The 24,637-nt window shown below is 50.1% G+C and overlaps 2 protein-coding genes across 14 annotated transcripts in view; both read right to left on the bottom strand.

The window, feature by feature from the left end:
• Positions 1 to 10,992, bottom strand: part of LOC120905795 (protein piccolo) — an 81,563-nt gene extending 70,571 nt beyond the window's left edge. For 2 of the 6 annotated variants that reach the window (XM_040316942.1, XM_040316989.1), the window contains exon 1: positions 10,856 to 10,980. The gene's annotated coding sequence lies outside the window, so the exon portion shown is untranslated. Of the gene's footprint in view, positions 1 to 10,335; positions 10,761 to 10,855 lie in introns of those variants that run through there. The other 4 variants (XM_040316961.1, XM_040316969.1, XM_040316952.1 and 1 more) reach the window with 4 other exon arrangements.
• A 1,111-nt stretch (positions 10,993 to 12,103) lies between these two features.
• Positions 12,104 to 24,346, bottom strand: LOC120908747. 8 transcript variants are annotated; one of them, XM_040320076.1, is made up of 2 exons: positions 24,192 to 24,346; positions 12,104 to 16,020 (listed from the first exon to the last, which is right to left on the bottom strand). In XM_040320076.1, exon 2 carries the CDS (start codon positions 16,009 to 16,011, stop codon positions 13,987 to 13,989), a length of 2,025 nt encoding a protein of 674 aa, XP_040176010.1. In that variant the 5' UTR covers positions 16,012 to 16,020; positions 24,192 to 24,346; the 3' UTR covers positions 12,104 to 13,986. The 8 variants fall into 8 exon arrangements, with proteins under 8 accessions (XP_040176010.1, XP_040176011.1, XP_040176007.1 ...); XM_040320077.1 differs by lacking the exon at positions 24,192 to 24,346 and adding an exon at positions 23,953 to 24,071; XM_040320073.1 differs by lacking the exon at positions 24,192 to 24,346 and adding an exon at positions 23,648 to 23,838.
• Positions 24,347 to 24,637: the final 291 nt, after the last annotated feature.

Raw genomic sequence — 24,637 nt, 5'->3', positions numbered from 1 at the left:
CACTCCAAAGGCATCCGTGTGTTGTGTGTGTTCAGTGATAGTTTCCAAGATAAAGATACACGACAAACTGTCACTAGGTCAAAAGTGACAGCGCATCGCAAGCCTTGCGCGTTACGTAGCACATCATCTCAAGGGTTTGAGGATTGAACCGCTCCACCACTCGGTACAGAAGCAAGATTGAATTCGGTTTTTATTAGATACCAATCTGAGACCGCGCAAGCACTAAACCCAACATCGTCGTCATCATCATCATCATCGAGAGAGAAAAAGCGCTTCTTCCACGGTTCGTAACAAGACAGCTTGTTACACCGCGATTGGTCGTAAAATTAAAGAGCACCTTAATGGAAAACGCGCGGCAGCCAAGGTAAGGTGCTTGTGGATGGGAAAATCGCCAGCATTGAGCGTTCTGCACTGGCACGAGGGAAGACGTCACCGATAGGGTGACCACAGCACAATGCACAAGGGCTGATGCAGGGCTGATGAAGAGAGGGAAGCTGTAAAGTTGAGCCACTCCTAATTAGGATTAGGTTTTGTACTCCGCAGCGAGAGGTGCCAATCAATTGAATTATTTGATAAAAATCAATACAAATAATAAAGCTGCGATGATGAGCGGTACATTTGAACCGTATAATTTAGTGTACCACTCAATCATGCTTAGTGTGTGTTTAATGACCAGCTCGATAGTACCACCCGGGCGAGCGTCCTATTTCTCCATCAGCGACCCTGTTCAGATGACACACAGCAGTTTATCGATTTTTCCACAGTTGCATGTAAGAGTGATCATTAAATTCATTATCTGCTTCAGTGTTTGCTATTGCGTCTGTTACTATTAAAATCAAACAAGTCGATATCGTGAGCAGTGTGTTTGTATTTTTAAGTCCTTCCTAAGCCTCTGCTGCCCTCCACTCAGTCATTGAACCATACAATGCTCCTCCAATGTATTGGATTGACCCATAAAACTTTACGGCCAACCAACTCTTCCTACGCCTCTTATCTGGGACACACACACAGTGCCGAAGCGCCTCTGCCAGCAGCAGGTGAAAGAAGATACCACAGAAACGCGCACCCTCATCTGACGATCACCCCCCCTCTGGCAACCCTATGAACCGTAACGCATCCTTAATTAATTGAAAGCTTATAAATTACCCCAACGCCCGAATATCCCATCCCAGGCCACCATAAAATATGGCAAAAGAAAACGCATGCAATCATGTTCCATGTTCCGGCAGGAGAAAACTAAAAACAAACCTCCACCTCTCCCTCCCGAAATCTCACACCTTGCGCCGCTGTGCCTATGTGTAGTTTGCAAAAGCGCCAAAAAAATCTCTCCCAGCTAATGACAGCAATTCCATCGGAAAATCACCCACCAATCGACACAACCCGGACCGTAGTAGCCGTCACGGCACGGAGCGGAGAATTCAATTTTCCACTTCCGAAGCCCCCAGTACCCGTGGCAGGTAACGAGTAGTTTGTCGATAGATACCTACCAACTACTCAGCTCTTTCTCTCAACACTCCGAACCACACACCGCACAAAGCGGTTCCGATAAAATATGGAAACTCTTTGCGTTTTTAATTCACCAGGAAAATTAAATTTTCATCAGTCGTGAGAAAACGCACCACCGGCTGAGGGTGTACAAGACAGCATAAACAAAAACTACGCACACAACGACCATCCCTCTTCTGCTTGAATTGGGTGCAATGGTAAAAAAACGGGGCTGTCCGTGTATCTCTCTGTTGTCTTTACCTTCTCGCACTCAGCTGAACAAGATCCCCCCAAAAAACACGACCCCTTGTCGGCAAAACATCCTCAATTAGCATAATAACCTTGAAAACGATGCTGCGTTTTCGCTGTGCGCGGGCTTTAAAGGGGAGCGGCAGCAGCAGCAGCCGGGGTATGCTGCGGCCAGGCGAGATGCTGCACCATAATCGCTGCCGAAGTCGCTGCCCGCCCGGATGCTCGTGCGCCCGATGCCATTTTTGAATTCGAATAGCCACAACTACTGCTTTGGCGTGGTTTGTGCGTGAATTGGACGGTTATGGGTCGCTCATGTGTGTTAACGGTTCGAGTGAGACTTTCGGATCGGCTCGTACGTTCGGACCATGGAGCAAGCAATTAATCTAATTTCGATGCGATTTTTGAACGGCAAAGAAACGATTGAACATCGGATCGGAGTGAGATATGGAGCTTCTTCGTTGCTGTGTAGTTTACGTGTGATTGCTGTGGCGCATTTTGGCATTTAATTTAAATAGTTTTCTCTCTTTTATCAGTAGCAACTTCTAAGCTCATCTCCTATCTTAATAAATTATTTCAATATCATGTATAATTAATGCGTTTTTCCTTGAAACTCCTAATGAATATTCCTCCTATTTATCCAACATCTCCCCAACTACCTTCAGCTGTATTTACGGCTTTTATCGATCACAACGCAGCAAGAAATAGCTACGTCTGCGACACAAATCAGCACACTTCACACCCAATAACGGCTGAATTCCATTAGACAAGTAGTCACGCAGTCATGTCCAGAATTGCAGTTAGCCCTCCTCTAACCACCTCCGAATGTAACCTTATTCCTGGACACCGTTTCGTGCTATGTTAAAGGGAGATATTCCCAACCACACAATAAGAGGGTAAAGTTATTGCGTAGTACGTCCAGCAGGATAAAATTACTCACATTTCGTGAAGGGAGAGAAACAGTCTACGGTCGCAAAGGTTTCCCGATAAATGTCATCTTTACGGTACAGCTAGACGCCACTTTTGCGTAACGATATGAACACAATATTGAAACGACTTCAGAAACATCTTCAGAAGCTATCGAGAATCAATTCCCTCGTTTTTGTGGGACGCCACCGAGCGGAACATTCCTGCAGCAAGTCGAGCAGCCACAAACAAACAACTCCCTGCCCTGACCCAAAAAGCCAAGAACAAACAGAACGTGCGTCCAATTTCCACTTCCGTTGAAAAACAATCCGCTTCGAGAGGTTCTCCCGGAACCTCCTGGAACCTCACAGAGTGGCGGCAGCGGGATGAAAAATATCGTCAATTTTGCCATGGATATGGGCCAATTATGGATGCCGAAAATATCCACACCTACCCGGAACAAGGCCCGCACGGCATCGCCCGAGACGGAAATAAAACAGACTTCTTGGTGGAAATGTTTTCCTGCTGTCTTTCGCCCTTCAAGAAGTACGGTCGTCGTAACTCGCACTATCCTCAGAGTTCCTTCCCCTTCCTTCCCTAGCAGGAGCCCGTCTGTAGGGCATGGTTCTTAAATTGGCTACTTCTACCACATTAGCACGTGCGAAATGTCTCCTCACGTCCGGCGGTTTTTCCCCCTGGCTGCTCGGTGGCGCAATTTCCGAAACGGAACTGGGATGGGCCGGGAAACTGGTCGCGAAACGCGCACGAAACAGCAGGACATCGGTTTACCGGTGACGGTAAAGCCGCAAGGAATCATTTCACGATTGGATTGTCACTAACGGTGGCCAAAGGGGGTATGCTTGCTCTGAAATTGGCTAGCTGACTTGCCAAGTTGAAGAAGAAAACAGGAGCCAACTCACCCAGCGGGCCTCCGCAAGGGACTTGGTCCTGGTATCGTATTGCGTGAAAAGGATTTTGATTTGGAAGTTCCATTTCCAACCCCCAGTCGAGGGACGGAAACACAAACTCGGCTACCTGTACGCAGGAGAAAGGGCATTCGACCTGAGGCGCCATCTTCCAAGCAGCCCCGTACGGCGGTAGAGAACATGAATTAGATTTATGCGTTACGTTTTCCGCTCATGATCCTGCAGGAGGGAAAACACATTTCGAGCCCTTGCTACACTTTATTTATTGGCTGAACGCGGCGCCAAAAACCAAGGAGTCTGCACCGGCTGTCCCGTTCGCGTTACGGCAATAGTATCCGTCGTTTCGCACCGAAAGCGGATCCATTCGCAGGCCCTATTTCTGGCGTACACTACACTTCACTGCGATATCTATCTTAATAAATCGTAAATGAAGGCAAAAGGCACACCACCGGGCGTCCCTGCCGCCGGGATAGTATCAATTGGGATATCGAAATAAATGCGTAGAGTACGTACCCTTCAAGCATCATTAAATTTTATTTCACTTTTTCGTGTTTTTTTTTTGGCAACCTACCCGGTGTGCTATTGGGAGAGCTAATAAACTGAATCAAAGTACTCAGTACGTGTGTATTGAGTGAATTTTCCAAACAGAATAGAAGGTTTTTTGTGAAGAAAGCATGCTTTTCCTGCAGGAAGGTGCTTTAAAACCCTGATTTTGTCATGCGTATTGCATACCGCCAGGCGGATCACGCGTACCTCATTACAGACGTGCTGCTTTTGATGGAACAACTTTGTTTATCATTCTTTTCGCACTTTTCACGCGAAACTCCTTCCCAAATTGAGACATTTTTACATTTTACCCAACGGTGCTGTTGCCACTAGCTACTGGCCCCCGTTGACAACCCCGAAAATCTCCGCCCGCTGCTGGCACGCGCTAATGCAACCGTGACGACCTGGAGGGTTGTCATGCGTCATGCTTTTGCTCTCGCCGGTGGCATTTGGAAAGAAACCTTTTTGCATTCAGCCCCGGTTCTGGTCACGGGGCCTTGAATTTCGACTCCAATCTTTCAGCTCACGCCGTGGTTCAACAGTTTTGACAGTTGAAGAATTAATGATACACGCAACGAGCTAATTAAAACTTTTTTTGACAGTCAGATTCTATTATTTTTGCTTTTATCGCGCTCCGGGATACTCCCGGATGAAGGCGAACACATCCACAGCAAGAATGCGAACGGTGATGATAAATTTTGGCAGAGCCGTTTGTTTTCCTTCCCGAACGCACACAAAAAATCAGTCTCCTTAGGGATAGGAAATTGCTATGCGCCACGGGTTGCCGCCGTATCGAGTTTCACCATCTTACTCCCCTCTTACTTCGCTCTAGGCTTGAAACACACGGACACACGGGGGGAGGCCTAGAACAAATCTAGAGCAAAGCGGCCCAATCCAATATGCGAATTCAGGGCAGCGACAACACTCTAACGAAACAGTCACGCCGCTGAGACACTAATGCCCCGTTCCAGCGCCACCAATTTCAACGCCAACAGTGCACTACACTATTTTACCCCTGCAAGCACTACGCCTTTACCAAGCTCAAGCCAATCCGTACAGTTGGGGGAAACGCAAACACAACGACTGCGAAACATACAAAAAAACCGATCGAATTCAATTTCTAATGCAATTTCGATTGCCTGCCCGAGTGGTGCTGGTGGTGGTGGCTTCGAAAGAGGGCGAAAGTTTCGTGTAAACATACCAGCAGGAAAGGGCGGCACAAACTTCTGCCGCTGCGTCGGGTTGTGGGGAAGAAGATCTATCGATTACGTAAACGGCGACGGGCGACGGGACATTGTTGTTGTCTGTGAAAATACGACCACTTTCTCACGGACTGTACAACCCCGTGTCGCCGAACGAAGATGTTTTAGGTGGCATTTTCCCGTCTGTAGTGGTTGAACTTTACCGAGTTGAATTCACCGACGATGGGGAAGGGTGGAGGGGTTGTTTTTGTAGTGGCAAAGTGAAGTTGAAGGCTGGAGCAGTGCTTAAAGGCGAAGAGGCGTTATGTTGTGTTAATGCGTAGTGCTGTCTATAAAGTCATTTGCTGAGTGTTTTACTTCCTATCGACGTTGCTGTAGTCTAATGAGGAGTTAAACGATTCACAGCTAAAGGGATGGAGCTACTGTGGCAGACAGTCATCGATACTAACACAGACAGCACTCTCTGTGAATCCCTTTACGAAACCAAACCAACACAACCGACCTAAGCCATTTCCAGGGTTAGATGAAATCCTAATCAACGTTGCCTCCTAGTGTCGCTTGCTTCCGTAAACAATTTTACGACACCAACATCAAACGACAAGCTTTTTCCGCCCACAGACGCACATCAGACCCTGTACTGCATTTTTAAGACCCCCGTTTTTCAATCATCATTCCCGAAAGCATCTACCCACCCACCCACTCGCATTGATGCCACCCATCATTGTTTTTACGAGTTCCCAGTGAAGCGTTCGTTACAAACTAACCGACCGTTACACAAAACCCTTCGGAGACTCGTTTTGCTCGTGCAGCTCCAAAACCATCCAGCGCCGACCGCTGGAACCCCAACCCTTCGTGTGTTTTCTTCACTTTCCATCTCGTTCAAAAACGGTGCAGTTGGAAACAGTTAAAACCGGTCCTTCTCTCCCGCTTACAGTGTGCCGCCAACGGACGACAGACTGGGAATGCACCCCGTCCGCGCAAGTTCGGGCGCGCTCTTCCGCTCAGACAACGCTCAGAGCGGCCAGTTCCGCTTCCGGTGCAACTGGAACTGGTTTAAATCTCGGCGTTTTAAGCACAGCCGACTAACTTCCTTTAAAAGTTGCTCCATGTTAGCGCTGTTTACGTGTTTTTTAGAGGAGTTTGCTACCATTTTTGTCACAAAACTCTCATCAACGGTTTTTGCGGTGTGTTTTGAAACATTTTTTCCCCATTTTGTAGTCCCTTTTCACACAAAAACGGTCTGTTTGAAGTGTACAGCAACCTGTGTGACCTACTGCAGCAGACCGAACAGCGTGCAAGGAACACAAACAAAGCGTACTCACTCGCTTCGTGTAAGTAAAGATCATTCCATTCGATTGAATGGACACAACAGAAAGAACGCAAACGCATCGGTACGGGGCGCGTTTTTTCCCGATCTTTTCCTCCCATCCAGCCCATCAAACAACCCTTTCGCTTTCGTTTTCATTCCCTGTTAAGCGTGTGCCCGAAATGAGTTCACCCGAACTCGACCACGTTTCGCCACAATCTTTCCCGGGCCCAAGCAACTCTAATCTCCCAAAAGCACCGGCGCCACCGTTGAAAGAAATCAAAGGAAAATCCGCCCTTGGAGGGTTACTCCTGTAGGGACTGTGTGTTTTTTTCTTCCTTTTTCCCTGCTTCTTCCCATTTCGCCACGCACCGTTGAGTTTTCTCATCCCCAAGCCAACGGGAGCAAAGAAAAACGTGCATTTCGGAATTGCAAACCTGGAATTTTCACCTTCTGCGTCCTGCTTGGGTGAGATTTATATCATTTTATCCCTACAGCATAGGGAAAAAGGCGAAGGAATGCACACACACACAAAAAAGGAACCACATTTCTCCACCGATGAGCCTATCTGAAGCCACACGAACGGGAAAAAGTTAGCACAAATAGTAAAGTTGAAAAGATTGCCTTCTTTTCTGCCTTCTGAGACAGTCGTCGTCAGTCGTCGTCGTCGCCGTGTGTCCTTTTGCCTGCGAAGCGGAAGGAATATTTTAACTTCATCTCAATTTATTGCCGCTCAAACTTTCTTTGGTAGTTTTTGTTTTATTGTTCTTTTCTTCCCTTACTTGCGATCGAAGTTGTTTCTGCGTTTTTTGCTCGCGAACGTACGGCGCACACTTGGCGAGAAAGTATTATTAGTGAGAAAAATTGTTTTTGCAATAGTTTTCCATCCGGGACTGGTAATTCGTTTGCGCCCTTACGGGCGAGTTGAGAAAAATTGCACTTTTACGGGTATTTTGGTTGCGAGCAGCTGTGTTCTTAAGAAGTTAAGCAAATTGAAGATATGAAGAGGCTTTTTAAACTTATTTTCAAAGGTAAATTCACATCACAACGAACTGGTTGCTGGTTTTAAATGAATTTAAAGCAGGATGAGCTGTATAACATTGGAGCTTTTATCTCCCCAACAAAACGAGTGTGACTCTTAGGACTCAGGCAAAATTGAGCTTGAGAAGGTATATAACCGTAAGCAAATTTCAACCCACCCAGTATCTTGGCCACGGTGCCACAACAACGCCTACGTCATTGTTGAAATATTTTACTTCCCCCTCGATGCACCCGCGATGATATCCACCGCCAAGAGCAGAAGGACCCAGAGCACTTTTTGGGACGAGTCACTCATTCTTGGCGCTCAGTGCGGAATCCGCATACCGCCGCCAATGCTCGACTCGCCCACAACGGTGAGCAAGAATTTGAGCTTCAAACTATTTTAGGCGTGGTGCCGTCCCGTAAAAGTGGTTTTGCCATCAAAACTGTCCCGAAAAAAGCAACCTTGAGGACCGTGTATGCCACTGGGAAGCAATAACACTTATCAACTGAAAGAGTATTTATTATACCTATCATGTGGGAAATGGTTATTAAAACTAAACTCCAAACTCCACCCGCAGAAGTTCTCTGTAGCAGAAAACCAATCCACCTTCAACATTTCGATGCTTGGCCGGCCGTCGGGCGTCATCGGGAGCGGTGCGCAACATCAAGTCCAAAAATTAACATAAACATTCCTTCCACCTCGGATAGAGAGAGAGATACAGAGAGAGAGAGAGGGGGAGGTTTCTTGTGTCTCTCTGAAGAAATGATTTTTATTTTTTTTGTAGCTTCAAACCGTCCAACCGGTTCCGTGCGATGAATAAGAAAAAACGGCCGATCATAGCTACATAACGCCGCGGCTTCACTGACCCCCACGGCACGGAAAGATCAGGTTTTGGGCTTTGCACACAGCCCCACGAGGGAATGACATTTGGGAAAGAAGGAAGGCAAAGCAAAAAAACGGATCCCTTCTTGCCCAGTTTGGGATGGATTTGCGATGGATTCAGCTACAGGATTGAGTACACAACGATTGGGAGTTGGAAGGGGTGCTGTTTGTTATCACAAAAGTACGCACTGCTTGCGTTGAAATAAAGGAACAGCTCATCATGCCTTTTTTGGGGGAAAGATGACCCGTTAACACCCGTCGTTTGAAGCCTACTTTCGAGAGAGAAAAAGCGAACAGAACCAGAACCCTTCCAACACGGAAACACGTGGCGTGGGACCCTCCTCGCGGAAGGTGTTTGCAGCCTCACAAAGAAGGAGCGATTTTTGGGCCTTTTTTGGTTGAACCGCTGGATTGTGGAATGTGTAACCTATTTAAAGCGAAATCTTACGCTCCGGGGGCGATAAATCGAAGACCTTTATTGCCCTTTCGATTCGATCGTTATTTCCCTGGTCCCTGCCCTGGTCTGGTCCTACCACAACCGATCGTTCTCGATCCAACTTCGGCAGGCAAACAAACCACCTCCTCGATCGTATCTGGGAGGCCTTTTTTGTTGTTGTTGCCACTCTTGTTGAGCCACACACAACAGGCCATATTCTTCGAGGCAAATCAATCAATCAGCTAGTTCTCGCGGTGCCCTGAATACATTCACCGGCGGTGGGTGCAGAGGGATTGGTGGTTGATATTGAAGGTGCAATTTAAAATGCAATCCTACGAGCCGAGCTGAGATTAGGTCAGCCAGAGCATACCAGCAATGGGAACTTTGCCGAAAGGGCGAAACAGGGCGTTGGAGAAGAAGATAAAAAAGCATCAACCGGTACAGAACCAACCTCCCATGGTGGTTCGTTCTTGATTACACAGTACCTGCTTGCCAATTAGCAACTTTCGATAATTACAATTAATTACAATCAACCCACTCGCCAGTGGCACATTAAAACTATTCCCGCAAAATAACACTCCGGAAATGAGATCATTCAATGTGTGCCCCCCGGAAGAAAGGCCTTAAAGCGTGTCTTCTTTAAAAGTGGCCAAACAAGAGCACACGCCGGCGTCAAAGTGGTGCCAACCGAGCGATTCCGATATCGTAAAGTAGCGCAATAAATTAGCCCCCCCCCTCTCACACACACACACTGGCCGACCCAACGGGGCAAGAACGGAACCGCTAGAATCGGTTGAATTCGCAAACAGCGCCCGTTGCTGCGTTGGGCTGGCGGCCACTTAAAGATTTTTCGTCTGCTGTTGTAGTTTGTTTTTCGATCCTCCTTCCTCCTCTTTTTTATGATTTTTATATGCGCTATCAGAGGGTGTATACGGGGTTGTGTGGGGGGAGGAATTAGTGTAGCAATGATTCAAATCCACTGCGAAAAAGAACCGCTTTGCGGGGGGGAAAAAGCGGAAACACAGGGAGCGGGCTCCTCCTTTGAGGGATGAAAAATTGGCCCCACCGATTTTGGGCTCAAAACCCCCCAAAATGCACACCGCGGCCACGCATCGTCGCGCACCGGGGCCCCCGGTGTTTAACGGTGTTAGAGGTGGCCTGCGATGGAAACGCGGTTCTCTCGATTGCGGCCACACTTACGGCCGGTGTTTGTGTGTGCACCTGTGCGCGCACCAAACAAACGGTGATTTACGGAAAGCCCAGTCGAATGTATCGAACGCCCCCCCTGGAGCCGCCAGCCACAGGTAATTGGTGACGAATTTGGCGAAGCAGTTAGAGAAGATGCGTGTCTTTTTTCTGTTTGTTGCGCTTACCGTTTTCCGCAGCTGTGTCTGCGACCGCGGCACTGGTGGAGGGGCTCTCTCGGGTGTCTGGGCCAGAGGAGATCGTGTTTGGCTTCCCCCCGCACCGGTTGACCTTTTCGGATTTGTTATTTTTTGCGTCTTGTGCGATCGATCACGGGACACGAACGAGAGCGGGAGTGGGAAGGTTACCACCAGCAACTCCACGCGTTCGCACACCTGAGACTTCGTACAGTTATTGACATTGAAACTTCACAGTGATCCGATCGAATCGAGCGATCTTTAAAAACGATCATGCAGCAGGGGCTGCTCACTATGTTTTGTCAAATGGTATTCCCCACGTGGCACTGTGCACTGCGTCTTCTTCTTCTTCTTGCTCACTACCGAACACACTACCGAGATGAGTGGCCACTACCACCAATGCCCCCCCGCTCCGCTCAATCACACTTCTCTGATCACGACCCGCACAGCGAACGCACGTCTCTTCTGATCACGAAAAAACAAACACACACACACACTCCCGCTCACTCACAGCCTCCCTCAGTTACGTCGGATGTGTATGCGGGTATCGCTGCGTAAGCGCTCCTACGTACACGTACACGAAGTTACAGAAATTCGTTTCTCCAAGCCACGCACACGCACGCTCGACTGCGGAACTGCAAATGCGGCCGACGGGATCTGCGAGCCGCTGCTCCACCAAAGCACACGGGCCTGCGTGAGTGTGTGTGCGTGTGTTGGTGGCGGTGGCCGACGTCGACGCCGTTCGAACATGTCGCTGTCCCGTACCCGTAGCGCACGATGCCGCTCGCGCGACAGAGACGGAGCGCAAACACGGCCGCTGGTACTCTTCTACTCGCGAGAAAAGCGTTGCAATTTGGTACCGAGTTTCGGTGGCAAACGATGAAATTAATCATTGTTCAATCTTTTTTTCTATTTTTCCGCGTCTCTTTCCTTCAAAAATATCTAAATCTCTCTGGTGATTAACAAATTTTGCTCAAAATATCCCGATTTGCTGCTGCCAGGCGCCTTTTTTTTCGCAGTCCCGGCTGTCGACGCCTCTAGGGAGGTACGGCGTGAGTTCGAACCATTTTCGAACGAGACGAGCCATTGCAACGGTCGTTTTGAAACGTTTCGCGGTGAGTTTGAATTTTTGCGCCATTTTTGAATTTTCGCCGTTGTTGTTGGAAAACGGACCGTTACGAACCGGTAGCGTGCCATAAAGCGACCGGTAGCGTGCTATCAAGAAGTTTGCTATAAATTTACGATTTTTAATGTCCCAACGTGACCCAAAATCGATCGTGAGCCAAAAAGAACGGCCAGCAATGGTGGGACCGACGGATCGATTGGCCCAGTGAGGCGCATCCACTTCGAGACAACTCTGGGAGCAAGGAGGACTGCCGACAGAGGGGGAGAAGAGTTCAAAAAAGGACGACAGACTGGGACTTACCACACAAACCGAGCTATGGAGTCCTCGATTCTGCTTACCTAGGCAGCTGTCTGGCGATGAAGGCGCTGGTTCCTTGAGACGATCGTGGCTTCGAGAGGTGAAATCGGCAGCCCATTCCGGTGACAGGGCAATCGACCTACTACGGTGATTCTCTACGGACAGGAGAGTCCTAGCTATGCGATCCCTGGACCCTCTCAGACGGATCATTCCTGGATAACTTCTAATGCAGACGGGAGGACGACGAGATGTTCAGAGAGGACCTTCGATTCGGAGCCATCGACAAGCATGGGAAGCCGCGACCAATGAGCCGTGGCAGACCAAAGAAGAAGAAAATTCCGATTTTAATCTTTATTTCCGTATCTATGTACATACTTCCATCCGCATGCCTTCCCTTCCCGGCAGCTCGTTCAGTGCGCCGTATTCGCCATGCCCTATCGACCCTTCGACTTATCCCATCCCCCGCTAGCTAGTATTTTTTTGTAATCCACTATGGGAGAGGAGGAGTACGGTTGCATGTCTGTGTGTGTGATTTAAATTTCTGTAGTGTTCAAGATATCCCCAGACGCCTCTCTTCGGTGCACTCCGGCAACTCCATTCGCAGTCTTTCTCTCGTGTATTGTATGTTTCGTCACTCACTTCGCAATCCTGCCTGATCGATCGCACCTCCGCCTTTCTTTCGCCACCGACGACGAGCAGGGCCAGTTCCAGCGGCCAACTCCCAACTCCCCACACAGCAGCATTGTTTCCAAAAAAGGGTCTGTTTATTTTGTTGTATCATCGTTACGGCTATGCTTAACCAGTAAATGTTACTAATCTTTGTGTGTGTGTATTCCATTTCCATCCGTCCCCGCACACCCAGGCATGCTCTCCGCGTTTTCTCATTTCAATCATAATCGACTCGGGTTGCGGTTAGCTGCGTTCACAGTGCAGTCGGCAATCTGCCCCACCAGCACTTGCCTGCCAGCGTGCTCTCAGTTTATTTTGTACACAGCGTACGGATGCTTCAATGATTTTAAAGTAAAGAGGTGCGCTGCTGTTCTTCCCGTGCGCGTAGAGGATACGAGCCATTCTCTCATCCTAATTTGCCAAATAACTTCCAGGAGCAGATCAAGCAGCTTAGCGATCTGCGCTCTGGGTACCTGTTCTGAGGGCACCCTGACTGTGCCTCTTTTCCTTCGCAACTCGCATACGGTGGCCTAGCTAGCTATGGGTGTTTTTGTAGTGTTGTCTGACTTATTCCTCTAAAACGAAAGCCCTATCGAGGACACACAGCGGCACGCAACCCAACGTGTCTGGGACGCATCCTTCCGCCGTTTTGTACAGACACGAACGCCCTCCTGGATGCGCGTTCTGCTCCCGCCTTCCCGCGGGGCATGCGCGTTTTGCGTCGCTTTTGCTAAATATATTTACTTTTTTGTTTCTTTTAAAATCAAACCTCTCCCACTCCTCCGCTCCTCTCCGCTCCATTGCCCACACACTGCTACTGCTACCACTCTCTTTCTGTTTCGTCGGTCTTTGCAAGCGTATTTTTATTTTGCAAAATCTCTACTATCTTACAAACTACTGTACAGCGTCGTACACACAGGGGCAAACTGCGGGATCAAACAAAAGTACACATAAAATGGGCAAAACTAAATGTGCTGCTGCTGCTGCTGCTGCTGTGGACGGCCACTCTCTGCCAGAGGGCGGGAGAAGGACCAGGGCCAAGGAGAAGGACCGGATGCGATAAACGTGCACTCTCTGTCGTCTCTCTCGCTTCTCTCTGTGTGCTTATTCTTACTTTTAATTCGAACTCCAGTTCACCCTAAACATACACCTGCGATGCCCCCTTCCGCACTGTGGCCGCTTGGTGCTCGCTCGATCGACAGCATTACCGGAGAAGAGAACGGAGGGCGCGCGTTACAAACGACAAATACAAACAAAACTTCTAATTCCGATTTCGACGATACACACGCACGATGCAAAGCGACGAAACGATTGAAAATGGAGCATTATGAATATACAATAGCAAACAAAGTACGGAGTCTTTGCACAAATTGATATGATCCAGGCGTGAAATCGATGAGTTCAAATCGAGCAGCTCCCACCACGGCCACAATGCTCGCTCCCCCTTTCCCTTTGAAACCGCCCATTTCCTTGCCCCCAACACATCATCCTCATGCGAGAGGAGGCCCACCACACCGGCCCAACACACTATTCCACTCTCTCCCACCTCCTTACTCGATTTCCTGCTTCTGCAGATTGATCAGCGCACCCACGATCACCACGATGTCGTCCAGCAGCTTGAGCGTCCGCGCGTCGATGCAGGTCTGCGGGCTGAGCAGCTGATGGCTCTGGAAGTTCTCCAGGATGTTCTCGATGTAGTTCTTCAGCTTGAACGTTTTGCTCTTGCTGATCTTCTCCGACACGATGTCCTCGAAGTTGTCCACGCTGTTGCTGTTGCTGCCGCCGCCGCCGAGTACCCGCTCGAGATCGTCGTCGCCGTCCGCGCCGGACCTGCTGCCCGAGGCGACCCGATTCCGCCGGCTGCCGTGTCCGCCATTGTTGTTGGTGTGGTCGTGGTGGTGCCCGTTCGCCAGCTGGTCCTCGAAGTGGTGGAAGTTTTTGCCCGCGATCAGGTTCGTGTTCGTCTTGAACTTGGTGAGAAAGCCGGACTGGCTCAGCACCTGCTCGTCGTCCGTCTGCACGCCGAACGCGCGCGACACGAAGCACACGCACCCGTCCAGCGTGGACGCGACCAGGTACTTCAGCTTGTGGCACTGCTCGTCCGGGCAGAAGGAGGTGGCGATCTCGACCGCCGGCAGCTCCTGCACGGCGCTCTGCTTCACCCGCACCACCAGATAGTTCAGGATGAGGTGGATCCGCTGGAAGTGCTGCCGCAGGCTGATCGGCACGTTCAGCTTCATCGTGATGTCGTCCGGCCACACGATGAAGTTGCGCAGGCAGTCCGCAATCTTAGGCACGTTTGTGTGAAACAGCAGCTCGACCTCGGTCGAGCCGAGCGCGAACACCGACCCCAGCCGGACGCTGCTCTCGTTCTGCTTGATCTTGCGCAGCGTCAGTATGATGTCGCGCTGGTTCAGATCGAACCACTGGGCCAGCGAGTTCACCAGAAACATCCGGTTGCGGCGCAGCCCGAGAAACAGCATCGGGAACTCGTGCACCATCTGCAGCTTGGCCTTGGCCGTGCAGTCGCTGCTGTTGGTGGTGCTGACCGTCGCGCTGGTGCCGCTGCCCGCCGCGGTGCTGCTGTTCGGCCGGATCGGTAGTTTTCGTTTCACCTTCTTCCGGAATAACCGGTTGCCGGCCAGGGTGCCGTCTGTGTCCTCGATGTCGTCGTTGGCCGACACGCTGCCACCGACCACGGTGACCGCCTGCTCGTACTCCTCCATTGGGGCGTCGTCCTGTTGCTGCTGCTGCTGCTGCTGCTCCATCGTCATCATGAGCGGATCGACTGAGGACGCGTTCGCGCTGGTTTCGTCTGCTCGCTGCCGCTTCAGGCTGTGGTGGTGGTGGATCGTGTTCGGGCGGCCTTTGTTGAAGCTTTCCATCACTTGGTCGAGCGTCTCCTCGGCAGAGACCGTCGACGAGGACGTACGGTCGTCCTCGTTGAGGTCCTCCACCAGGCTGTCGGTATCGGCCTGCTGCTCCTGCTCCTGTTCCTCCTCTTCCTGCAGCTGCTGCTCTTCTTCGTGCTCCTGCTCCTCCTGCTCTTCCACAAGACGCTCGCTCTCCTCGCCCTGTATTATGTGCTCCGACAGCTGGCTGTCGTTCGGTTCCTCCTCATCCGTCTGAGACTTCAACTGCAGTTGCGTCGTTTCCGACGATGAAGCACTTTGCTCCTCCTCCTTCTCCACCCGACGCCTTTTCGCACCGCTTGTGGTCTGCTCCTCCGGCTGGCTGTCTTCCTCCGGCGCCACTTCCTCTTCCTCCACCACCGCCTCCTCCTGCTGCTGCGGTTCCGTTGGCTGGTCGCGTTGATCCGCGCGTTTGCCCGCTTCCAACGTCAGCCGGTTGGCCGTATTCTCCAGCTCCGGACTTAGATGGGTGGTGGTCGGAGAGGTGGCCGCTTTCTGGGCTGGTTTCTGCGGTTGCTGATCCTGCTTGGAGGCACCTTCTGCTTCGGCGACCGTTCGCACCGCCGTCCCGCCGTTCGTCTCCTGCGCTTCTCTGCTGACGACCGATCGAGTTCTCACTTTCTCGTGTGGTGGTGGCTGGGTGCTGTAGTTATGAATTTTCATAATACCGGCCTAAAATGACAAACGAACGAGAAACATTATTGCAACGGGAAACTTTAAACGTCTTTCGATTAGAAATCAACGAGATGTGGGGACGAGTAATGAAACGAATTTGCTTATCATCATCGCCACTGCCAGCACAGTGATGCAAAGACGTGCATGGATGTGTCATATCCACCCGCTCAGCAGTCCACGAAGTAATGCAAATGAGGTCAGTGATTCTCCTCCGAACGAACAGCGTCTGTGTTTGTGTGTGTTTCTTCCCTATAAGGAAATCGTCGTTACACCGAGCAACGTGCTTCCATAATCCACAGATGGTCTCGCGACCACACAGGTCTTCGATCGGCACTACTACACCACCGCAGACACACGCATGATGCCAATTCTCACCAATACCTTACGCACCCAGCGGTGCAAAAACGTTAAACGAAGATCACACGACACACCAGCAGGGGGGCCGGAAGTAACCATACACACCAGCCAGCTAATGATCGTTGTTCGATTGCATTGGCACTTTGATGCATTACGTGAACAGACACCCCCTCCGCGCGCGCACCGCTGCGTTCCAAACAATGCGCATATTCTCTCGCGGACGACGCGCACACACACACACACCGAGCCGAGCCCCACAGATGCGTTGCGCCGTGTGCGAGGTGGGCCGCCGCGCGCATGGGCAGATAAAGCCTGGGCGGATACAAAGTACGCGTCGCGTACCCTTAGAAATGCTGATAAAACAATAGCGTTTCAAACGCTTGCCGGAGGTGGAGAGAAGCACGTCTGAGGTAACATACAATGACATGGCTGGCAAATTCCCTTCAACCCGAGAATGCATAGCACACACGCGCCGTTGCGCTTAGCGCGAAACTCACTTTTTTCGTCATCTTGCTGGTGTTGGTGGCGATGGAAGTGGAGAAAACGAAACGATCACTATATCACGACGATGAACGACGAACGAGTGTGTACTCTCGGGAGCAATTAATGTCCAAAAACGACTTCAACAATCTGGTAAACCTGTCACCGTCTCCCAAAAAAGGGCCATATTCCTACACACTTGCGGATACCACACGGTGTTTTTTTCTGTACGCTGCACCCACTGGGCGGTTAGCTTCGGTGTCGAACACACAAATGAACAAACGACCGAACGAAGCCAGTAGAGCACACTAACCAGCGCGCGACTCAGGCAACGGCCACGACGCTACTTCTGCTCGGCGAGGCGTCTATTTCGAGCGCGCGCGCGCGATCGCTTCTACACGGGAGGAGGCACGGAGCGCGGAGGAGGGACCCGAATAGTTCAGAATGTCTGTGACGAAACCGACACGATACGATGCCTGTCCGCTCGGCACAAACCCCAAACCCGCCGCGAGTGTGGTTTTGAACCTGTCCGCGTGCGCCCGCGGCTCCAAAGTGCACTCCACTGCACGCTGCCTTTGTAGGCAGCTGGTGGTGCATTAGTGGTCTATCACATGCCGTTCCCTCTCTCTCTCTCTCTCTCTCTCTTTACAAACGACAGAACTAGGCGAGATCGTGGGCAGGGCCGCACAGCACACGATACGCGATCACCTCGGGGGCACTCCGACAACTACTCTGACGATTCTGGCTGCCCTGCAAGCCGACGAACAGACGAAAAAAGCCGATAGTGTGTGCAGTCTCCTCTACTTCTGAGCTGCATCTGCTGCACACAGAGAGGCATGCACATCTCTCGCTCCCTCTCTCTTTCTGGTGTGCAATGTGCAGCAAGCGAAAGGGTAAAACATCGACATCGAGAGATCACCACTCACGACGATCACACCACGAGCGAGGGGAGGGCAAGGGAACAACATGCCCACACACACACACACGCGCGCTCAATGATAATAAACCACTTTTACAGGGCAGCAGTCTACTTTACGCGCCATTGTGGTACATCAGCAGCACCTCCATCGGTTCCCCTCCTCCTCCAGGGCGAAGATAACAACATGAGAAGAGAGGACTGCCCCTGCCCCCGAGTTGCACCTAGCAATGAGTTCATGTTCATTGGGGGCAGGCCGAGCTGCAATGCAAAGGGAAATGGAATTGTGGAAAACAAACCCCAAATAAGGATGTGCGGCAGAAGTAGGTCAGTTGACGGAGAGCACACACTGGCGACATATACTGGGAGCGTCAAATTAGAGCTTTCGATCGTGAGTCATCGTGTACAAGAGTTACAGTGAGCAACTCAATTAGATGATGCGTATCATTTGCTAGTTAAGTCATGATAACGACGCCATCCGTTGGCGTTTAAAAAGTGGGCTATTCGGGGCGTATATATTTTTATCTTTTCCCTAATCACACACTATTGCGCCCCCGGGGGCTCCATCACTCGAGCCACACACCACCAGTTACTGGGGAAACACAAATTCACTGCTCAAAAGCCACACTGCGGGGTTTGGAGGGGGTCCGCCGTTTGCACCACCAACACCAGCGCAACACCACCACCAAGGGCGCACGAGCAAAAAAGGCGCGCATTTTCCGTCGCTTCACGACACACACACACACACACACACACACACACACCGGGGATTAGCGTGGTACGTACGGCGTAGCACAAAGGGTGTTAGAAGCGGAGAGTAGTAGTGCGCACAGTTCGCTCTTGGAACGATTCTCCTCTTTTTGGCCGAGTGTGTGAGTGTTGGGTACCGTGTGTTGGGGAGAGTAATGCTGCTCTGTCCGCGAAACGCCCGCGATAATCTAACACGCGATCATGAGATGATCCTCACTCTCTCACACTCGCCCGCTGTGTATGGATGTGTGATTTTTCCTTTCGTGAGTGAGGGCGTGCTTGGTAAATGAAGAAAACGGAAGAAACGCTTGTGTATCTCATGTTTACAAAGGTCATCGAGGTACCGAGGCCCTGGCAAAGTGCACCACAGTGTTTGGAGGAAATAAACGCTTTTCCATGTTGGTTTGAGGGTGCTTATCGCTTGCTTACTTGCAGATAGAGCTTATTGTTTCCACTTAACAGGTTTGCTTCGTCGGATAAAATAGAATGGTGAAAATATGCTGCAGTATCATAACAACCGCCCATTGTTGGAGCATTGTTTGTTTGAAGAAGGGGTGGAACAACGCCACCTTAAGAGCGCGTATGTGCAAGCGTTGTTGATTTTAAAAACAGTATTTACTGCTGAAAATAACGACAGGGGCTTGGATCGATTTCAAAACATCATTACTTTTTTGTGCTGTGAGGTAATTAAAATGATCACTTAAGTTGCTCAAAATTAGGTAGCTATACTTTACTGTTCTATGGCAATGGACCTGGATGCTAAAAATACGCGCTTCTTAACGCACAAGGCGAAAAGAAAACGATACAAAGCGAAAATGGAAGATTTTTATGGAAAAGAACGACGATCGAGCGCACAGGAGAAGAGAACCGGATGTATGAATGATAAAGCAGGAAAGCGAAGTGAAATAGTGCTCGGAGTCGTCCATAAACTGATCGACGATCGAGCCACCACAACCACACACGGGGGCTCTGCTCTTGAAGATGATCGACACACCGGAACAGGGGCGTTGTCCGCACCCCAACTAGCCAGTAGTAGCGTGTACACGCAACAACAACAACACACCCTCAAGCGTACATGTTTGGAATAACGCACAACGCCGTATCGTAAATACTTTGCTACATCACCACCACCACCATCATTTCCCAGCCCGGTGAAACAGAAAGCGAAAACCCAAACACGGACTCGCACGTTTGCTAATAACGCCATTAAAACTGCTGATTGTGTGCACGCTGTTGCTGTTCGCCCTCCCTTGATGAGTGCTTTCTGATATGATATGATAAGGGTGATCATGATCTTTCGGAAAATTGTGTTCCCTTTTACCCGCAGACTGCACAGATCGATCGGAAAAAAAACTCTCCAGTGTCGACCAACCACCAGCATATGATTTGATGGCTGGGCACGTGATAATTAGTTACAATTAAGATTATTAAACCACTGAGCCCTTCCGGAGTGAAAGTTTGTCAGCTCTTCATCAGGGAATTAATTGCAGTATTGCTTTGCTTACTGTACTAGCGCAGCTATCAAGAAATGTTAATAATACCGAAAATAAAAGAAATAAATAGAAAAATCTTCCAATAAAATCGTTGCCTTGGTCTTCAGTGCCTTCCCTATGGGACGACACAAGGCACACATGACAGAGTTGGCACGATTAAAGACAAACATTAAAACGGACCAGGTCCGTTGGGTCTTTTGGCGAACAGACCACATGTTTGGCCACTTATCAGTCGTCTCCCGGCACGTTCATTTTTATCTCATCCACACAAGCATGTGTTCACAGACCCATCATCATCATAGTGGAAGGGTACGATAAGAAGAGAAAGTCTTGAACAGTTCGCAGGCAGACTACAATGAAATCTGGGGAGGGAAACTGGCAACCATGTTACCCCCATATTGCGACAGAAAAAATGGACATCAAACTGAGAATTCTGACCAAAATTTCAACTCGACAAGAAGATAGCTTTTGATGCAGAAAACAACTAAAATGCACACTGAATTTCGATTTGCAGTTTACAGTTGCAAATAAAACAAAATTTCCCATCAAAAACCAGCCACACACAAAGAGGCGTATAAAACATACCGTGACATAAAATCGATACCGGCACGCGATATTATTCTACAGATGGGGGAAACAACACACACCCAGCAAGGGGATGAAATGAATTGGGTATTCAGTGGAAAAAATAGTTTCATACAGCAACGGATTATATACACAACTTTCTTATTGTGAGCGTGCCATTCGCATTCGCTTGTGTGCCTTTCTTTACTAAAGAAGAGCTTATTTCTGGAGCAATGGAGCGCCTAATCACTTGCCGCAATCCAGGAGGAGCATAACGCCGTATCCCCTCAAAGGGACGCATATTAAGATGCATGTACATTTGACACGATCCTCCATTGAAAATGCAAGGTTGGTCGATTTACATGTTACAAGTACTGCCGCTTTTCCTGTTCAAAAGTTTCGATTTTTTAAGCATTGTAAGTCATTCACATAAAGGAGAAACGAGACATGCAGCTTGACCACACACCAGCCGGGGGAGGGCGGCAACATGGAGGCAATTGCATGGGGTTCAACCGATGAGTTCGTGTTTGAATTCGTGGGGAAAACTATCACACACAGACACACACACGAAGGCACACATACAAGGAGCACTCTACGGACGGTCATGCGAATGTTACATATCGTCCTTCGGTCTGGAAACAGGAAATAAGGTTTGAAACCCCCTTCCCCACTAAAGCCCAATGCCCCGGGGGGAAAGGTGTAGAATAATCTAATACATAATCGAGTAGCCGAACAAAGCGACGGGAAAAGGTGGAAAATTCGAACGAAAATCTCATCTACGCGGCGCCGATTTCACACTGCGCCTGTTACACAAAACGGGAAAAAGAGGAGGCTTCTTACTGATTTCTTTAGCGTTTTTCGAGCCCCAAAACTCACCCGCCCCAAAAAAGGAAAGGTGTGAAATATTTGCAAGCTTTCGATCACCCGGGAAGATGCGGCAAAGTAGCAAACACACACACACACACGAAGGTCACCCTCGAGAGAGCTTGGAAAGCTGGCTCTGGGGCTTGCAAATGCGGCGAAAATTCCAAGGCTCCTTCTGAACCTGTAAGCAACTGACGCCTTCGTCCGTTACACGCTCCTGCGTCGTTCTCCTGCTTCTTCGAAGAAGCGCGTCTTTATCGCTTCCTTGCTTCCGGCAAATGTGCTTTCCATCGCGCCAACCGTGTGTCCAATTACTGATAAGCGGTTAAGCAGGGCGCGAGTGAAGAAACAGATAAGATCGTATCCTTTTTTTAACCCGTTCGTTTCCCCTAGGACAAAGTAGGCTCCTTGCTTGCTCCGTTTATCAGCAACAGCAGCGGATGGAAGCAACAAAAAAAGGGCCCACAGACACTCGCTTCTTTCTCTGCAGCCAATCCCACTCCACTCCGCCCCACACGCCACTTAAGGACGAGCGACGTCCGGTGCAACAGAAGCGCTCGCCCAGTCACGCTGCTGCCTGCCACCCGTCGCGTACTACCACCACCACCACCACCACCAGCATCTAGCGTTCTTTCTGCACGCACCTTTCCCTTCCCTAGAAACACACACAACGCTTCACATATACACACACACAGAGGAGAAGCGGCACCAAACGTCCGAACGACAGAGAACGCAAGAGCAGAAGCCCTGCTCTCTTTCTCTCTCTCGCAATTATTGCGCTTTTTCGCTTCACATTCGCTCGCGGTCTTTCTCGCTCTCTCTCTCTCTCTATCATTCTCGTTCGTTCCACCGTTCAATGAATCGTCCATGCACGGTGATTCATGTACCAAAAGGGGAAATTGCTTCACGTACGCATTATCGCAGCCGATTTTCTCACACAATCAATCAATCAGTAGCCACCACGGCACACCACGCACGAAAACGTGTCACGCACTCTTCCCGCACACTATCACGCGCCCCGTCCGCATTGTCTGTCTGTGCCTGTGTGAGTGAGCGTGTGCGCGCGCGCTTCTTGCAATAGAGAGGGAGAGAGAGAGAGAAAGAACGAGATATGGCTGCGAGCGAGAAGGTGAATGATTACGTTACGATAGCCTGGCTTGCTACCCGTGGCGCTTCTGCTATTAGCGCGTTTTCTTCTTACACCCACCGCACACTACGACGACGACGACGAAAAAAAGTGCTTCGACCGGATGAAATAAGCGCGCACACACAGTCTCACACACACACACTTGTATATATACGGCTTCAAGCGGGTGTGCGAGCATCATCGTCATCATCAGTATCCTCATTCACACCGTCATTTCGTGATGAAACCAAAAACGCGCCATAACCACACGGAACGGAAACTTTTGCCTCTTCACACTAGCATCGCAACAACAACAAAAAAAAACAACACACTCACATTTCTTTCACAGTGGAGGACTTGCGTTGTCGTTTCGTCGCTGTCGTCAACGGTGTGGGCTTTTGCTCACACAACAGAAAATGCACTGTGCGATGATGTGTGTTCGCGCTGCGTGTGTTTTTTTCGCCTGTGCGGTCACGAACGTACTACGCTCCCCGGGTTCGATGATTCCGTTGCCAACGTTCTCTCTTCCAACACACACACACACCAACAACCCCGGCCAACAATGCACACGCACACCAATTTACGCTTCCCTTTGCTGTGCAGCCGCTCAGCACACAGGCCAGCGTACGTACACACACCGCTTCGCCTTCCTTCTCCCTCACTCACTCTTGCTCTCTCTCTTTCTCTCACACGCTATCGTGCCGCTTCACTCGCACAGCGCGCGGTGAAGCAAAAACGGACGAAAAAATGCGTTTCAATTTGACCCCCAGCGTATGGGAGGGGGGTGGACCAAGAAATGCGCGGGATGCGCTTTTTCTAGTGCTACACCCAGCACCACACGCACACACTCACACAACGCACGGAGCCAACGGAGACGGCAGCAGAACAACCACCATACGGGTACCGGACCAGACCATGCCGCGTACTCCTTCTTCTTCTTCGACTTGCCGGCTTCTTCCCGGGAGCGCGCGCGTTGGCTTAAGCCGGCTTGGCTGCCCTTTCACGCCCTGGGCCAATAGGCTGGACAATTGCAAACCGTTTTATCAAAAGCTAAGGAAGCAAACTGCAACTCACGCATTTCACACTGGAATGATGGGGCCACACTACTACGGTTGAGTCAACGTTCTTCTCCTTCCGCTTCAGACGCTTGCTTTCTCAGGTGAGAAACAACGAGGTCATCGCAGGACACTAACCAAGCCAGAACCGCCACAGCCGACGACGGAAAAATCTAACCTACGCATCTCCGCTGCCGCGCGTTCCAAAACCCTTAACCAGCGACACACACACACATACACACGCTGCGAAACGCGTGGCGAAAGAGAGAGAGAAGGAGAGAGAGACAACGCGCATGTATAGGGCAAGCATCGCAACACACTCACACCAACTAATGCCGCCCAGATCGTCGACACGGTCTTTTTTCACGGGCTCCGTCCGCACAACTGAGGAATCAACCGCCTCGTGGCATGTGTGCCCCGTGCCTTTCGGTATGCACACAAAATGGTAGATTCACGACCCGTTGCTCTAAGTGCAGCCGTTCCGCCGACGGTGCATCCACTCACGGTGCAAAAATAGGCCGTTGGGCAGATTATTTCAGGAGGAAAAGATTTTTCGCACTTACCACACGAGCAGCTCGCGTTCGTTCGCTTGTGTCGCCTTGGCGAACAAAACCCGTCCGGCGTGTGGCCGTATTCGAACAGCTCACGTATTTGGATGTGTGCGTAGTCCGCTGCTTGCGCTGGTGTGTAGAAGAGCGCTTGCCAGACGGAGAAAGAGAGAGAGCTACGTTGGGAAGAAAGAAACGACTAGCTTTCCGATTCACCTTCCATCGAACACACACACATATGCAACAGGCGTACCAACGCTTAAACAGGCACGGAATATCCCCACACCTTGTGCTTGGAATTAGAAAATATAGGTAATTTATCACAATTTTACAAGTGCGCAATTTTACGTGAATTTTACGCACCGCAATTATGGACTCTTCTCGCTTCTCAAAGCACCAGCAACGACACGTTTGAAGCGTTTGAATTTTGACGGCCATCTTTGCAAGACGTCACGTTTCTT

This window comes from Anopheles arabiensis, chromosome 2, assembly GCF_016920715.1.
Source record: "Anopheles arabiensis isolate DONGOLA chromosome 2, AaraD3, whole genome shotgun sequence".
Classification (NCBI taxonomy): domain Eukaryota; kingdom Metazoa; phylum Arthropoda; class Insecta; order Diptera; family Culicidae; genus Anopheles; species Anopheles arabiensis.
The sequence above is the reverse complement of the archived record's forward strand: the minus strand, read 5'-3'. Positions and strand labels throughout refer to the sequence as shown.